Below are 18,939 nucleotides of genomic sequence, written 5' to 3'. Positions count from 1 at the left end.
TTGTTCATTTACAATGAATTATCTGAAAAGTAATGGCCCTCTTAAATCATATCTTAACCTTTTTCTTCTTTAAACCACCCCGCTCCCACCCTCCCAGTAGCCTGAGTCCACCGTTCTGACAAATCCAAATATATTTAATTAAGGATTATATAGTAAACATATCTCTTGTTTGGATTGCTTGTTTTCTTTTTTTGTTTTCTTTTTTTTATTATTATTATTATTATTTTTTATCTTTCCCTCCTTTCTTCCATTTTTTTTTTCAATTTTTCATTTTCCATTTTCCATTTTTTTCTTTTATTTTCTTTTTCTTTTTTCCCCCTTTCCCCCCCCCCCCCTTTAAAAAAAATAATAATAATACCAATATATCACGTTGCCCTCCTTCCATTTTAGAAAGGTACAAAAATAAGAAATAAAGTAAAGTTGGTGTAAACGACAAATAAAATAAATTATACATATAATGGAGTTAGTGTGCTAAGTAACTGAAGTTCAGGAACACAAAGACCACACCATGTAATTATCTGCGCCGCACTAAGCTATTTCACCTGCGCTCCAATCACTTCACTGATGAACACACCTGTGTTCTATCAACTCAATCACTCGTAGCATATAAACATGACCATATTCTCTCTCCCCCCCCGTTCGCCTCAGTCGTCACGACCCTCCCCCCCAACCCCAAGTTTCTTCCTCCGTTACGGGCAGCACGGGCGGAGTCTGCATGTTCTCCCCGTGCCTGCGTGGGTTTTCCCCGGGTAGCCTACTCCGGTTTCCTCCCACAAACAGCTAAAGACATGCTAGTCATAATCCTGCATCTCTATCCCCTGCTCACAGGAACCACGGGGGGCTGATGGAGCCGGGACTCCATCCCGTGAAGCTGAGCTGCGCTCTAGAACCGAGCTTCACCCAAAGACGCTACCCCCACTCTGAGTCTCAACCCCTGGGTTCCTGTCACTGCCGTACCACTCTCCTGAAGAGACGCTGCCTGTCGCACCGCGACCCCATTCACGTTCTCGCACCCAAACACCCACTTACAATAAATTATCTTTTTGTTTAAACATGGCGGTGTGGTCTGTGTTAGTGAAATACACATTCACGTAATGATTTATGCAACAATGTGGTTATAATTGAGAGTTTACTCTCTCCATTACTAGGGCGAGAGCTTCAATTATTTCCATCTTCATACCCCGTATTCTGCCTATTGATACTTCTAAGGACAGAACATTGTAAAACAGAAAAAGCCAATATTGTACATTTAAATCTTGCGGGTGTTTCCATCTCATTGCTACTATTTTTTTTAGCTGCTGTTACTGTAAAATAAAATGGTTCCTGTTTTGTGCCGTAAAGCAATGGTTCACAAAGTGGGGTCCAGGGGACCCCCAGGGGTCCTTGAGGAACCCAGGGGGTCCCCAGCAAAGATGGGAATACATTATGTACACTACTAGTGGACCTGTGGGAGTTAGACCTTCCCTGGGAGTTAGACTCTCCAGGTCTGGAACACAGTGGTCTCCAAAGCCTCCGGGAGGCCATTTTGCCATTTATGTCATCATATGGAGTGACATCACATCATTAGGTAATTACAAGAAAATGGAAGCCTCCTGACTTCGACGGTGGATCTGACCACGTAAGAAGAAGAAGAAGAGATGCACTGGCAAATTGCGAGACCTTCCTGTTTCTAACCGCTAGCCACATTGGCAAATACCATGCGTTTGAAAGCTATATGCGTTCTGCAAGCTATGTCGGGCTATGTCGTTTTGCAAGCTATGTAGCCAGTATGTTCCCCACCATAGAACATGGAGGGGGAAATTACATTAGCAAACATGCTAAACATTGATGCTGAGCACAAACAAGCTGTGGAAGCACAGAGGGGAACTTCTACCATATTTCATATTCACTGAAACTCTCAATGTTTGCACTTGATCATTTTTGTGATGTAATTTTTAGATGCTTCCCTTTTGGTCACATCTTTTGTACATGTTGTATGTTTATTTTATTTTACTTTACTTTATCATTACCGGTATTTATTTTACTGTGAGTTATGAATTTCTTGTATTTATTCTATTAATTTGTGGTGTAGGTCATGTGTGTGTGTGTGTGTGTGTGTGTGTGTGCAGGGGGGGGGGGGGGGGTGCACATTAAGCATAAGCCATTCACAAATAATCTAACAATCTCCCTCTTTTTCACAGCTTATGTTGGCAGGTATGGTCAAAAGTGACTGTTAGGTTTTGGGTCTCTACTGACACTTGCTCCCCTGCACTGCAGTGCTCAGGAAGTGGCTAACAACACCTCCTAAACCTCGAACAGTTTTTCGTAGTAACTGGAACACACGTAACTGGAACACTGGGTTTCATGCGAAAAACGTTTTCAGCGAAATGGAACCAAACAGGAAACTATTAGGTAACACCTACTTACAACATCGATAAGAGGTTTTGAGGAAAGTGTGCTGCAGACCTGAGCCAAGCTGAACTACATAGAAAAAAGACAGGCGCTAAAATGTATAGAAGATATATTTATCTGCATCAGCAGCATCATGACTGAAATCAACAAGCGATGTTTACAAGAGGTGCAAACTGGATACACTCTGCTTTTTATAATCATCCTCATTTTTGGGGAGGGATGCTGTGTGGAGTGCAACAAGGAAATGACAGGTATTTCATTTGCATTTTAATTAATATGCTGCATTAGTATACATTGTATTTCATTATGAAATATGTATCTTTGAAGAAGTGTGTATGAGGTATGTATGTCATATTTAATGCATAAGAACTATGCAAAACAAACATTTAAATGAGACTACAGCCAGTGCTTAGCTAAACTCCTATTCTGCCTCCAGATCTGCAACAGGCAACCGCAGTCTCCCACTACAGAGCTGTGGAGGGGGACTACTTTATGCTGCCGTGTGGAAACTCTCTGAACCAGGAGGTGCGGTGGTCTGCCAGTGGGATAGGTGTGGTCATTAGAGACAATGCTCTCCACTTCCAGGCAATTGAAGCAAAGCATGCTGGAAAGTACATTTGCCACACAGGGTAAATTATCACATTTCTTAAAACCCCTTAAATTCCATCTTAAGTACAAAGTTAGGACATTTTTTCTTTTCATATAGCTACTACAGTATACACAGTGTCACATACATATTCTGTATATTATGTTTGTTCATACGCTTATTGAAGTCCACACTATTCATTCCATAATATTGATGGAAAAGCTAAAATGAACAAACAAGACAAAGGTAAAGCAAGTTAACTGCTATTTACATTATATACAATAAGTGTGATGTAGTGTCTGCTATGAATATATGATATGAATATAAGCAGGACAGAGTAAAGTCCAACCAAAGAAAGCAATTGAAATGAGTGTTTCTACACAATTTGTGTGTGTGTGTGTGTGTGTGTGTGTGTGTGTGTGTGTGTGTGTGTGTGTGTGTGTGTGTGTGTGTGTGTGTGTGTGTGTGTGTGTGTGTGTGTGTGTGTGTGTGTGTGTGTGTGTGTGTGTGTGTGAGAGAGAGAGAGAGAGAGAGACCAGACACCATGAATGTCTTTTTCAGGGGGCCAGGGGATGTTAGGGTGAGACAGCAGGTCAACAGCACGTCATCTGAAAAGCTTAGATCCTGAACATGAATTTGAGATGCAGCTCAGCTGTGCGCTGAATCAATCTGTAATTAACATTCAACATTCAAATGTTGACAGTTTAGTGTATAAGGGCTTAAAATATTATGATGGAGCTTATATGATGCTGCCCATCCACGCTCAATTATGTCTCACAAGTTGTTGCAGCAATTATAATAGCATATTATAAAGTAGCAGTAAACTTCTTAATAACGCTGACTTTGAACCAAAGAGTGACCAACCGCCGTGTAGTCGTGTGTCCATGCCAAGGGTCATGAAAATCATTGTATAGCAAACTGCAAAGACAGTAAAAGTAGGGTTTGTTTGCTGTCTAAAGGGTGTAACTGCATGTACACATTTTGACACCTAGAAAAACACACACACTTTGAAACACTTTTAGAAGGATCCTAACAGCACTAACAGCACTAACTGCTGACATAAGGAATGCATTGCAGCATGATAACATAATTTCTACTATCCTATATTCTAATTCATATTCTAGGTCAATACTAGAGGAATATAAATATGTTAATATTCAAATTAAATCCTTAGGCCTAGATTCAAATGTTATAAGGTTAGGAGTGTGAACTGGTCAATATGAGGTCTGATAGTGAGAGTTTTACAGTTCTTTGAATGTGTCCCAGCCAGGACACATCAATAAGTCATGTGTCCTGGTCCAGCTGCTCTTTAGGTCAGTTCAAAGGTCAAAGGTCGTAGGTTATATGTGTGTGTGTGTGTGTGTGTGTGTGTGTGTGTGTGTGTGTGTGTGTGTGTGTGTGTGTGTGTGTGCGTGTGTGTGTGTGTGTGTGTGTGTGTGTGTGTGTGTGTGTGTGGTGTGTGTGTGAGTGTGTGTGTGTGCTATACAGTGTGTGACTGATGGTGTAACTGCTCTCATGTCTCTGTTAGTGGCAGGGAGTTGGTGTTTTATTTACAGGTGTTGGAGAAAAGCAGTGTGGGCTGCAGCACACCTGAGCAGAGCAGTGTGACGCTGACATATGGGCGGGGCGGGGATATACTCTGCCCGGCTTTCAACTGTAGTGACCTGCTGGCCTCCAGTACTCCAGTCAGCTGGTACAAGGTGACATAACATTCCTGTCATATTCATACCTCCGTAAATAATATTATCTACTGTAGCCTACTACTTTTTAGAGAGACTCTAGATTAAAAAACACAATCGGACAGTCTAAGCCGGTGTGTATTTTCACAGGGTAACAAAGCAGCATCTGAAATCATGAATAAAAGAGACCACTTATTCAAGAAGAAGGGGATCTTGCATCTCGAGACGGTCTATGAAAAGGACTATGGTGTTTATTCCTGTGACATACTCACGCATGAGCAAGGGCTCGTTTGGACCAACAGGAGGGCAGTTAACGTCACAGTTATACGTAAGTACTTGTAGGTGTGTGTGTGTGTGTGTGTGTGTGTGTGTGTGTGTGTGTGTGTGTGTCTGCGTGTGTGTGTGTGTGTGTGTGTGTGTGTGTGTGTTACAGTAAGGAGACACAGTGAGACAGAATATCATACTGAATATGTGACAATATTCCCATTACCCCATCAGCACCAAATACAATGAAAGCTCCATTGATTATCTATCCTAATGACGGTGTGACTGAGGAAGTGTCGCTAGGTAAGTGTATCCAAATGTACTACCTTGTATATTCCCACAATGCCTTGCTTTCTGGTTACACTCGAGCAATTGTGACATCACTGATGATATGTCATCAGTGAGTGATCTCATCAGTGATTGAGTGTTGATGTCATAGGCATTGTGAGATCATCAGGCTTGAACGCCTGGTATTGCCGCGCTTGCGGCTATATTTTAACTCTGAGACTGTAAAAGTCAGGTGTTGAAATAAGTCCACATACCATCAGAGTTCATTTAATACTCTTGGATGGTTTTAAACAGCCGCTCAGAGACATCAGCTGTCAGAGTGGATGAAACACACTCAAGTCAACACTTGTCAAATCAAAATCAGTCAGTGGAAAATCAAAACTTAGAAAATCTACTGCCTGGCATCATGGATTCAGCCCAATCTTGAAAATCAGTCATGCCAAATTGTGGTGATAATCAGCCTAATAATTATGATGACAGCCAATATTCCAGTGTCAACAAACGTTTTCAGACAGTGACAATTGTTTATATAGTTTATATATGTCTTGATTGGAGAGTGAGAGGTGATGTGGTTCTAGGGTGGCTGTTCAAAACTAAACAATGTTAAATTAATAACGGGTGTGTACTTCTATCAACACTGGCATAGTGTTCATTTTTAACAGTGACAATTAAATGTATAATTATATATATGATATGATATAATGATAAGGTGTATAATTATATATATGATATGATATAATGATAAGGTGTATAATTATACATATATGATATAATGTTAAGGTGAATGGTTCTCTTCTTGTTCATACCCTCAACACCGGTTGTGCAAGTGTAAGAGCAGATGATAACTCCTATTTGGCAGATAATGACTTTCATTATGTGGCTTTCTGTATTACCTGTAGGTCAGTCTCACACTCTGTATGACCTGTAGGTCAGTCTGACACTCTGTATTACCTGTAGGTCAGTCTCACACTCTGTATGACCTGTAGGTCAGTCTGACACTCTGTATGACCTGTAGGTCAGTCTGACACTCTGTATGACCTGTAGGTCAGTCTGACACTTTGTATGACCTGTAGGTCAGTCTCACACTCTGTATGACCTGTAGGTCAGTCTGACACTCTGTATTACCTGTAGGTCAGTCTCACACTCTGTATGACCTGTAGGTCAGTCTGACACTCTGTATGACCTGTAGGTCAGTCTGACACTCTGTATGACCTGTAGGTCAGTCTGACACTCTGTATGACCTGTAGGTCAGTCTGACACTCTGTATTACCTGTAGGTCAGTCTCACACTCTGTATGACCTGTAGGTCAGTCTGACACTCTGTATGACCTGTAGGTCAGTCTGACACTCTGTATGACCTGTAGGTCAGTCTCACACTCTGTATGACCTGTAGGTCAGTCTGACACTCTGTATGACCTGTAGGTCAGTCTCACACTCTGTATTACCTGTAGGTCAGTCTCACACTCTGTATGACCTGTAGGTCAGTCTGACACTCTGTCTTACCTGTAGGTCAGTCCAGGGCCGTAGCCAGGGTTCCGAAATAGGGGAGGTCCAGCAAGGGGAGGCGGATTCGGGCGCCGCCGAAAAAAAATTGAGTTTTTTTCCCCCCCTTTTTAAGCCATATTTAGAGTAATATATCATTTTAAATCAACATTAGGATTATACTGTTGTGATGTCATTATTCAGTATATTCTCTTTCATGTCACCACCTGCTCAGCTCTCCTGTCAACATAATTGTAACTAACAAACACAAACTGTTTTAGCCAAATTCATATCAAAATGACACCTACAAACACAGGTACACAACCCAAGCCGTACACAACACACAAAGTCATCATCGATAATAAAAAAAACATACAGAGGGACATTTATTTATTCCTGATAGGAACGATTGAAAAATAAAATAAAATATATTATGTTGTTTTTAACTTTACACCACCTCTTTTTGTTACTTATTGGGTCATGAAACTGAAACCATGCATATAGCCACCTTTATACCTGACTTCGGGAGCTTGGCAATTGGCATCATGCATGATTAGCCAGTAGCATCCCAACGTGTCACACAGGTAACATTACTTAAGAGACAGACTAGACACTTACTTTCTTGGTTGTTGCTAAAAAATCTGTCAGTGTCACTGTCTGTCGTTCACTCGCTCACTGTCTCGCAGGTCGCTCACCTTCAATTATCTCGCCAGGCAGACAGACAGTCATCACTCACCACCATGCTGCTGCTCTCTCGGAATCAAGTCACCGCGGACGCGGCGTCAGATTACTTCCTGCCTGACCTGCCTTTCGTTTCAAAATAAAAGCGATCCCGTGTTTTTCATGCTTTTCTATGCAGATTGTTTTATTAAAAAAAAAAAAAAAATTCTCTGAAATATTAGGGGAGGTCCGGACCTCCCCGTACTCATAGCTAGCTACGGCCCTGGGTCAGTCTCACACTCTGTATGACCTGTAGGTCAGTCTCACACTCTGTATTACCTGTAGGTCAGTCTCACACTCTGTATGACCTGTAGGTCAGTCTCACACTCTGTATGACCTGTAGGTCAGTCTGACACTCTGTCTTACCTGTAGGTCAGTCTCACACTCTGTCTTACCTGTAGGTCAGTCTCACACTCTGTCTTACCTGTAGGTCAGTCTCACACTCTGTATTACCTGTAGGTCAGTCTCACACTCTGTATTACCTGTAGGTCAGTCTCACACTCTGTATGACCTGTAGGTCAGTCTCACACTCTGTATTACCTGTAGGTCAGTCTCACACTCTGTCTTACCTGTAGGTCAGTCTCACACTCTGTATGACCTGTAGGTCAGTCTCACACTCTGTATGACCTGTAGGTCAGTCTCACACTCTGTATGACCTGTAGGTCAGTCTCACACTCTGTATGACCTGTAGGTCAGTCTGACACTCTGTATGACCTGTAGGTCAGTCTCACACTCTGTATTACCTGTAGGTCAGTCTCACACTCTGTATGACCTGTAGGTCAGTCTCACACTCTGTATGACCTGTAGGTCAGTCTGACACTCTGTATGACCTGTAGGTCAGTCTGACACTCTGTATTACCTGTAGGTCAGTCTGACACTCTGTATGACCTGTAGGTCAGTCTCACACTCTGTATTACCTGTAGGTCAGTCTCACACTCTGTATTACCTGTAGGTCAGTCTCACACTCTGTATGACCTGTAGGTCAGTCTGACACTCTGTATGACCTGTAGGTCAGTCTCACACTCTGTATGACCTGTAGGTCAGTCTGACACTCTGTATGACCTGTAGGTCAGTCTGACACTCTGTATGACCTGTAGGTCAGTCTGACACTCTGTATTACCTGTAGGTCAGTCTCACACTCTGTATTACCTGTAGGTCAGTCTGACACTCTGTAGGTCAGTCTGACACTCTGTATGACCTGTAGGTCAGTCTCACACTCTGTATGACCTGTAGGTCAGTCTGACACTCTGTATGACCTGTAGGTCAGTCTGACACTCTGTATGACCTGTAGGTCAGTCTCACACTCTGTATGACCTGCAGGTCAGTCTCACACTCTGTATGACCTGTAGGTCAGTCTCACACTCTGTATGACCTGTAGGTCAGTCTGACACTCTGTATGACCTGTAGGTCAGTCTGACACTCTGTATGACCTGTAGGTCAGTCTCACACTCTGTAGGTCAGTCTGACACTCTGTATGACCTGTAGGTCAGTCTGACACTCTGTATGACCTGTAGGTCAGTCTCACACTCTGTAGGTCAGTCTGACACTCTGTATGACCTGTAGGTCAGTCTGACACTCTGTATTACCTGTAGGTCAGTCTGACACTCTGTATGACCTGTAGGTCAGTCTCACACTCTGTCTTACCTGTAGGTCAGTCTCACACTCTGTATGACCTGTAGGTCAGTCTCACACTCTGTATTACCTGTAGGTCAGTCTCACACTCTGTATGACCTGTAGGTCAGTCTCACACTCTGTATGACCTGTAGGTCAGTCTCACACTCTGTATGACCTGTAGGTCAGTCTCACACTCTGTATGACCTGTAGGTCAGTCTCACACTCTGTATGACCTGTAGGTCAGTCTGACACTCTGTATGACCTGTAGGTCAGTCTGACACTCTGTATGACCTGTAGGTCAGTCTGACACTCTGTATGACCTGTAGGTCAGTCTCACACTCTGTATGACCTGTAGGTCAGTCTCACACTCTGTATGACCTGTAGGTCAGTCTCACACTCTGTATGACCTGTAGGTCAGTCTCACACTCTGTATGACCTGTAGGTCAGTCTCACACTTTGTATGACCTGTAGGTCAGTCTCACACTCTGTATGACCTGTAGGTCAGTCTCACACTCTGTATGACCTGTAGGTCAGTCTCACACTCTGTATGACCTGTAGGTCAGTCTCACACTTTGTATGACCTGTAGGTCAGTCTCACACTCTGTATGACCTGTAGGTCAGTCTCACACTCTGTATGACCTGTAGGTCAGTCTCACACTTTGTATGACCTGTAGGTCAGTCTCACACTCTGTATGACCTGTAGGTCAGTCTCACACTCTGTATTACCTGTAGGTCAGTCTCACACTCTGTATTACCTGTAGGTCAGTCTCACACTCTGTATTACCTGTAGGTCAGTCTCACACTCTGTATTACCTGTAGGTCAGTCTCACACTCTGTATGACCTGTAGGTCAGTCTCACACTCTGTATTACCTGTAGGTCAGTCTCACACTCTGTATGACCTGTAGGTCAGTCTCACACTCTGTATGACCTGTAGGTCAGTCTCACACTCTGTATTACCTGTAGGTCAGTCTCACACTCTGTATTACCTGTAGGTCAGTCTCACACTCTGTATTACCTGTAGGTCAGTCTCACACTCTGTATTACCTGTAGGTCAGTCTCACACTCTGTATTACCTGTAGGTCAGTCTCACACTCTGTATGACCTGTAGGTCAGTCTCACACTCTGTATGACCTGTAGGTCAGTCTCACACTCTGTATGACCTGTAGGTCAGTCTCACACTCTGTATGACCTGTAGGTCAGTCTCACACTCTGGAATGTGAGGTGAGATTTGGTTTTGAGAAGAACCCTTCCACACTGATCCAGTGGTACATCAATAAACATGGCAAGGAGGAGGACAGGAATCTGCTACAGATGGAGGATCCAATGTGAGTCTTTGAACCGTAGGAAAATTCAGGTCCAATTACAGTAAGGAAATGATAGGATCTCATCTTTTGTGTAGATATTATACTTTAGGCCCCTTATTTCTCTTTGCTACTGACAACAACAATTATTCCACAATCTGATTTTGTCCAATAGTGATTTGTGACTTTTGATTCACTTCTTTCCCTGACTAAGAGTAAAAAGCGAGAGCCTTCCAGACTCTGTGGTGACACGGACGACCGTCATACAGGAAGTGACTTCAATAGACTTGAACCACACCTATACCTGCATTGCCAGTAACAATGTGGGGAACATCAGTCGCACTATCGCCCTCAAGAGGAAAACTGGAGGTACTATTTTTCTACCATCAGCTCCATATCTGTGATTTATCTATACTTTCCCATGAAAGTGTTCCTACTTTGTCAGAACATTCTCACTTATCACCAAAAACCCTCTGCTTCACACATGTTTCTGATTATCCAGGCAGGAAATCATTCACGTCTTATGAACCTTGTTGCCAGTAGTCAGACGTTCATCATATCAGTTTTTCAAAAAAAGGTCGGGGAGTTTTCAGGCTTTCGAATCCGCCCACTCCACATTTGGATAGGATGAGAGGATGTTCCTGAACTCATAGAAAATTTAAAAACTGTCAACGTAACTACTGTCTTCTTAATGTAAAAGAAAACTCAGGATGAGAATGGCAGTTTTACAGGATTATTCAATCTGCAGGATGGGAGCCAAAGAACCCCAAATAATCTGGATGATTTTTTTAGAGTGTTGAATATTCATGATTATGTTATACAAATAGAATATAATAAAACTAATAGACCCTTTTCACGGGGGCCATTTTGAGTCAAAAAGGCAGGATAAACACAGGTGCAAGCAAAACACTAATGAGAGTTTCCAACTTCCAATCATGGAAGATGGAAACCCTCATTAGTGTTTTGCTTGCACCTGTGATTATCCTGCCTTTTTGACACAAAATGGCCCCCATGAGAAGGGTCTATTAGTCAAAATGTATAAAGGTCAAATAAACAAGACTGAACAACCATTGATCATTATAATTCTAGCACTTTAAGGAGGTGTGTAAGAAGTTCCTATGCACCTTCTTTGAGAAGACAGTTATTATTAATAAGTGATTATTTGGTCAAGGCCACTTGGTGAATGTGATATGAAATTTGGGCATTTGCACATTCCAGGCTCAGCGTTCTGTGAGAAACACACAATATTATGTTGCTTTACAGTTCAATCTTGTCATGTAAAGCAGGTTCAGTAATGTAAAGCAGGTTCAGTAATGTAAAGCAGGTTCAGTAATGTAAAGCAGGTTCAGTATTGTAAAGCAGGTTCAGTATTGTAAAGCAGGTTCAGTATTGTAAAGCAGGTTCAGTAATGTAAAGCAGGTTCAGTAATGTAAAGCAGGTTCAGTATTCTGGAGTTTAGGCCACTTCAAGTGTAAATATGGGTCCAGCTGACATAATAAGTCAGTATGTTGCTCATTTCTTCCTCAACAATACCTTCAATATCAAAAACATGATATGGACTCTGGCTGTACTGACAATCTCGAAATGTCGCTAAATGTGTGTGTGTGTGTGTGTGTGTGTGTGTGTGTGTGTGTGCGTGTGTGTGTGAGCGTGCGTGTGCACGTGTGTGCACGTGTGTGTGTGTGTGCACGTGTGTGTGCGTGTGTGCGGGTGTGTGTGTTTCAGTCAAGCCTGAAGTGGTTGGCTATCCCATAGCATCTCTGCTGCTGCTAGTTGTGCTGGGAGTCGTGGTGCGCGTCAAATGGCTGGAACTGTCTCTGATCTACAGATCTCACTGGCAACAGGCTGACAATGGAGAGGGTGAGGATTTCACACAGACATTTGTGTGCATACATACACAGCACACACACAGGCCTACAGACACACACACACACACACACACACACACACACATATAAAGACACACACACAAAGGCACGTGTACACACGACACGTCACAGAACCTCAATCAGCTTAATAACAAATAAAAAGGTTACTATTGGACTTGTACTAGTGTTCACTGAAATTAATTATTTAATAAGGCTTCATATCTTTAAAGGGACGTGACTTGATACAGGAGTAATAGCCCCCTAACCCTAACCCACCAAAGAGAGAGCTTTGGGGTGGGGGGCTATGGATCGGTCTCTGTCCGTTCATCACACTCCTGATTTTTGAAGCGTAAATATTATTATTTTTGTACTTTACGTGATTTTCAGAAAACGCTTAAAAAATCATAAAAAATGGTCCTCATTTGTGAAGATGATCTTGCTGAACACAAAGTTTACTGTTTCATAAAACATTTGTTAACCACAGACCTTATTTCATGCATTTAACCGAACTTTCCATACAAAAATCCCATTGACTTTTACATGCAAGAACCAGGAAGTGCAGGGACTTCTGGGTAAGCCTACAAAAAGATGTCCTCCCTGCCCCTGCGGTACTCTAACCCTAACCCTCTATTGGAGCTAACGGGAGCTAACAATTGTGGGATTAGCCAGACAGCTGCTAAAAGAGGGAGAGAACTATGAGTGCTTGAGCAGAACAAGTTTCAATGTAAGTTCTCCTTTATTTATCCCCATGGGGAAATGAATCCTCTGCATTTGACCCATCCTCTACTAGGAACCTTCCTAGAACCAGGAGCACTGAAGGACCCAAGTGTGGAACTACATCACTGTTGGGGGATAGCATGTTTACTATTGACTTGTTTATGAGTTGAGTTTCTTGGGTGAAAAAGTTGTCTCTGATTATCTTGTGTGATAATCAGAATATCTAGAATAACACTTCTCATGTAGCTCATCTCCAGCATGTTGACTCTACACCTACACCACTATTTACAGGATGTGCTTAGATTCTAGATCAAGATAAAGCTCTACCACAATCGGAACATCTTTCTCTTAAAGGAACACTCCGCCCATTTTCAACCAGCTTTGTATCATTAGGACATCAGTAGTATATCAGAAAACTGTAAACGGTTTTGAAGTCTGTCATTTAATTTGACAGTTATTGAGTGTTAAAGTGTGGACCAGTGACATCACTGGTCCACACTAACTCAAATTAATAACTCATTAACTCAAATCAACTCTCAATAACTGTCAAACTATTCATCATTCATCTAGTTTGACAGTTATTGAGAGTTGATTTGAGTTAATGAGTTATTAATTTGAGTTAGTGTGGACCAGTGATGTCACTGGTCCACACTTTAACACTCAATAACTGTCAAATTAAATGACAGACTTCAAAACCGTTTACAGTTTTCTGATATACTACTGATGTTCTAATGATACAAAGCTGGTTGAAAATGGGCAGAGTGTTCCTTTAAATGTCTGTATACCAAGATAACCGACTATCACTTTTGCAATCGCTTTTTTACTTGAAAAGGGGGGGTCATCAAAAAAGGCCTTTCTGTGTGGAGTTTGCATGTTCTCCCCGTGCCCCCTGGGGGCTTCCTTCATATAGGAACCCCTCACCAAAACATTCAATATCCTGGTCGCTGAAGTGGTTCCTCCTCTGGTTGTTAGGGGCGCCTGTTCGGAGGGAGGGGAACTCGTTGGAAGAGCGTGATCCTCCCACGTGCTATGTCCTATGGAGCTTCCCCTGTCAGGTGAAAAGAAGCAGCTGGCTACTGCCCATGTCTCGGAGGAAGCATGGAGCTAGTTTTCGGCTCTCCCCAGAGCGGCAGAGGGTGGAGCAGCAACCAGGATGAATACATTTAAATTAGCACTAATGGGGGATAAAAATGGGATAAAAAAAATCGGGTCTCCAAAAACAAGTCAATTTGACACAACTCATTGCATCAAATATTGGAAGTACACAATAATACTATACTTGATGTACTTAATGAAAATCAAATTGCCATTATGTTGTTACACCCTGGCCAGCACATTGTGAGGAAGATATTCATAAAGTATTATAGTGTGCTTACAAAACGTTTCTGTAATACACTGGACTATCAGTGAAAAGTGTCACTAAAGTCACATAGGCTATAGAACAGTATGTAAACTATGAGCTAAAAAGAGGACTCAAATGTCTAATGCTGTGATGTTCAATGTTTCTCTCTCCATCCATTGATACTGAACAGATGAGAAGGAGTTTGATGTCTTTCTGTCATGTGTGTGGAGCCCCCTCTCAGGACAGAGGGAGGCTAGTCTCGCCCTGCTTACACCATCTGGCCTGGAAACTCATGAGGAAGGTAGACCTACCGCTTGAACATATTTTTCCTCCACCCAGGTTTCACTTATGTGGTCAAATAAAATCATAACAAAGAACCTCATCACCTTCTTGTCAGCATCTCCATCCAGCATGGACCAGCTGAACAATGAGGGGCGGGATGCCACCCAGAGGCCCCTGGAGGTGCTGCTGCCCCAGGTGTTAGAGGACCAGTGGGGCTGTCGCCTCTGTCTGCTGGAAAGAGACGTGCTACCTGGAGGAGGTCAGAGCGAGGGATGAGACACAGAGAGAAAGAGAGGCTTAGAGAGAGACCAGCTGGAATAAATATCAAGACATCAACATTTGAAATACCCAAAACATTTATATATTTATTCAATACTGTCCACAGTCCTGCGTGGGATTAGGTCATGCTAATGGATTTGTTTTGGATTGCATGGATTCTCATATTGCTTTGGCAATCTTTGACTGTCCAGGTTGCTGATATGTGTCATTATGTGTTACAGCGTACACAGAAGATGTGTTCAGGTTGCTGATATGTGTCATTATGTGTTACAGCATACACAGAAGATGTGGTACATACATTGCAGAGAAGCAGAATGCTGATCTGTGTCCTGTCTGCTGACTACCTCTCCAATAGCGATGCTCTGTTTGTGCTGGAATCAGGAATCCAGGTGGAGTAGGCCTGTACATCTCATCACCTGTGCAACCTTTTTTTATTATTATTGTGTTGCTGATTTCTTGTAGGCTACTGAACACACAGCATCGCACTAAATTCTTTAGCAAAATAATACTAGTGTGTCTGAGTGTATGAATACTCACCACAACAGCCTCAAAACATACCTTGTCCATGTCTTTAGGCTTTGCTACAAGGCTCCCAGCTCAAACTCCTGCTGATATGGACCAGAGGAACTGCAGCCTCCCTGGGCCAACTGGACCCGCCTCTGCCCCTGCTGGTCTGGAGGGCCTTGAAGGTGCTGCCTGCTCTGGACTGGGCTTCAGAGAAACCAGCAAGAGCCAACAGCAACTTCTGGAGCTCATTGAGGAAAGCCATGCCAGTGCAAAGCAAAGCAGGGTGCACACATGCAGAATCAGTATGATTAGAGTTCATCACCATATTTCTTTCTCATTCGGTGCATAGATCATTATGGCATGACATGTTATGCTCACTGCACTCTTGACTCAAATTTATTTATTATTCAAATTATATTATAACTATCTAAAAATATTTTGAGGGGATTTCCACACGTAAGAATGCAGTCATGTGCCTATATATCGGAAAGGATATATTTCATTATTCATGTTATTGTCTGTGTGTGGTAGCAGTGGTTATTCTGACATTTAATTTATTTTCCAGTTTCCACCTGTTGACAAAATAACCATTTTGAGTCAATCACAGAAAATCACCTACCAACCCCAAAACAAACCCTGAGCATTAAAAGAGAAATTGTAATTGTACATTGAAAAATCTTGAATGTAAAAAAAGAACTGAATAACTGCATCACTCAGAAAAAGTAAATCTACTGTACATATTTTTCTATATAAACTTTTGCTTTTTGTTGAAAGATGGACAATGTTTACCATTAAAATTTTAATTGTTGTTACACCACTTTCAATTCAAGAAACTGTAATAAAAGTAATGTTTACAGTACATCCTAAATCTTATTTAACTGTATATCAAATACGTATTCAACACAGGTATGTTTGATGAAGTAACTGTAACCCATTGATACCTGATGCAAAGCGGAAATATTTTCTGGTGGCTATTTTTTCAAAGCGAAATTTTTTTCGGGTGGCCATATTTTCAAAGTGGAAAATTTTTCGGGTCACGCGGTTCATGGTCTTAAAGGGATACACACACAAATGAGGGATATACATGCAAATGCTGCATCAGGTATCATTGGGTTAATACGTATTCAACAGAGGTCAGTTTGATGAAGTCAGCTGTCGCAGTGCATATTATTCAGCGTCCATTCTACACAATAGGTACACAATCCACAGAGGAATTCAATGTCTTTATTTCCAATCAAAGGCTTTTCCAAAATGAGTTTGAGGCACAGGAGAAGTCAGTGAGGTACCACAAGTTGATCTGAGCAAACAGTGGATCGGGTCAGTGTTGCTTTCTGGTGTCACATGGACACAGTGATCAAAAGCATAAAGATGTCAACGTGCCCATTCAATACTAACCTACATACACATGGTATACACATGGTATACACATGGTATATACATGGTATATAAATGGTAAATACATGGTACATCAACTCTACATAGCAAAGACCATTTCTTCTAACAGTGGCTTTGAGTGAACACCTGAACACGGACCAATGTTAGTTGGACGGGATGGGGGCACATGATGATTGAACTGAAAAGTATGAACCCAATTAACATTAATTAAATTAATGAATTAATTGACATGAGTGAGATGAAGCCGGTTAGAGGTTCTAAATATCGGTTTTCGATACGTTGTCGGTTAATTGCCCAGCAGCCCTATGAAGTGCTGACACGCCTTCTCAATTGAAAACTCTAAATTGGAGGAGTATGGTAAACAGAGAACAGATCTGTGATCTGTGATGAATTCCTCATTCTGCCGTTAAGACCTGAACCTCCAGCTCAGCCTCTCTGTTCTCTTCCACTCGGTCTGCATCCTCCTCTCTCTCTAAGGCCTCTGCTGCAGGATCTGAGTCCAGCTCCTCTCTCTCTAAGGCCTCCATCTCGCCTGCAGGATCTGAGTACAGGTTGGACACGTTGCCATCTTTCCATGTCAGCAGAATGTTGCCTGCTTTGAGCTCCTCCACCTCCCCGTTCAGCGAGGAAGGCTTGGCTCCCTGCAGGAGGCTCTCTGATGGTGTGCTGGCCTTCACTTCAGTGTGGTCTCCAACCTCGAACATCACCTCAGCTCTCGGAGCCAGAGCAGCTGCTGCCTTATACTTGGCAATCTTCTTTCTGTTTCTGTGGGAAAGACGGTAGGGATCTGCTGAAGTGGTTGTTATAGCTGTCAACACTCCTGATTTAGGTGCGAGTCTCCCGATTTTTAAGCCTTTCTCCCGCTGTGCTCCCATTTGGTAATTTATCCCGCTAATCTCCCAATTTGTAGGATATGTGTCGTGGTACCTGGCAACCCAACCTAGCCAGAGGCAGTGACGAGTGATGCACGGTGCGTCACTGCGCTCACTCAAGCAGCTCCTGCGTGAGGCGCTCTGCCGTGTACAGTCAAAGGACTCTGCTCCCTTTGTCCCAAGAAGAAGAGATGAGCTACCAAATGTCAGTCCACTTGGTGTGAGACCATCCTGTTTCTAACTGCTACCCACATCAGCAAATACCATGCATCTTACAAGCTATGTCGGGCCCAGTTTCACAGCCCAATGTTGGCAGCTATGGGTTGTGGGAATATACACAACTAGATGTCAAAACAAATGTCAAGGTGAAATCTTTCTTTTCATACTGTACATAAGATCAAGGCAAAGACGAGTGCTACTGTCAACATATAATAATAAACAAGGATTTGCATTTACAGAGTACATACTTGTTTGCCATGGAGCCCATTCCCAACAGCAGGAAGCCCACAAGCAGGCAGGTAAATGATAGAGCCAGCAGGGCAAACTTCCATGGGGTTGCTATAAAGAGAAGGAGAAGACAAACCAAGCACTAAATCATGATGGTTTTCAACTATATTTCAGTATGACGAAATAATTGTTCTATTTTTATTACTATCCTAAAAAAGAAATTAAGATAAAAAAATAGGTGGGTATTTTTTTTATCTTGATTTATTTTTTTATATCATTTACCATTATATATATTACATATATATCATTATTCTATATCATGTCTTGCTATTGCTTGTATTTTTTATTTTGCTTTGATTTTGATTATTTTAGATTTTTTGATATTGAGTTGCATTCTATGGTGATTATATATACATATATATATACTGTATATATACTGTATATATATATATATATATATATATATATTTATTTATTTATATATGTAGTATTGGAAGCAGCTGGAAGTCAGCTGTGTATTGAGAGCAGCAGGCAGGAGCAGAACTTACGGTCCTCAGTACGATAGTACCAACGGAGGAACTGTCTCTGCTCCTCTGTCATGGCCGCTGGCTTGGCTTTCTGCTCTGCAACCTCAGTGTCTGCTGGACCAGATGCCCTTCTGGATCCTGCCAAGACAAACACAGTCTGTCAGCACGCACGCACACACACACACACGCACGCACGCACGCACGCACGCACGCACGCACACACACACACACACACACACACACACACACACACACACACACACACACACACACACACACACACACACACACACACACACACACAAGGCAGTCTCGCTTGCCAGACTTCCCTCCCTGCTGGTAGAGAAGTCTGGATGCATGGAAACAGGCTGCAGGTAT

The 18,939-nt window shown here is 42.3% G+C and overlaps 1 protein-coding gene across 1 annotated transcript; it reads left to right on the top strand.

The window, feature by feature from the left end:
- Positions 1 to 2,433: 2,433 nt before the first annotated feature.
- LOC310790865 (interleukin-18 receptor accessory protein-like) lies at positions 2,434 to 16,103 on the top strand. Its single transcript, XM_083652573.1, has 12 exons — positions 2,434 to 2,642; positions 2,828 to 3,020; positions 4,506 to 4,677; positions 4,807 to 4,984; positions 5,155 to 5,223; positions 10,220 to 10,349; positions 10,540 to 10,694; positions 12,051 to 12,185; positions 14,443 to 14,553; positions 14,650 to 14,793; positions 15,087 to 15,202; positions 15,389 to 16,103. The coding sequence occupies exons 1-12, from the start codon at positions 2,525 to 2,527 to the stop codon at positions 15,626 to 15,628; spliced, it is 1,761 nt and encodes a 586-aa protein (XP_083508699.1). The 5' UTR covers positions 2,434 to 2,524; the 3' UTR covers positions 15,629 to 16,103.
- Positions 16,104 to 18,939: the final 2,836 nt, after the last annotated feature.

This window comes from Poromitra crassiceps, assembly GCF_964638095.1.
Source record: "Poromitra crassiceps genome assembly, chromosome: 16".
Lineage (NCBI taxonomy): Eukaryota > Metazoa > Chordata > Actinopteri > Beryciformes > Melamphaidae > Poromitra > Poromitra crassiceps.
The sequence above is the reverse complement of the archived record's forward strand: the minus strand, read 5'-3'. Positions and strand labels throughout refer to the sequence as shown.

Bases quoted from the DNA above. Each gene is read 5' to 3' on its own strand.
- LOC310790865 (XM_083652573.1), top strand. From the start codon at position 2,525: ATGACTGAAATCAACAAGCGATGTTTACAAGAGGTGCAAACTGGATAC. The intron at 3,021-4,505 runs GTAAATTATCAC...TGTCTCTGTTAG, and splicing joins AAGTACATTTGCCACACAGG to TGGCAGGGAGTTGGTGTTTT. The intron at 10,350-10,539 runs GTGAGTCTTTGA...TCCCTGACTAAG, and splicing joins CTACAGATGGAGGATCCAAT to AGTAAAAAGCGAGAGCCTTC.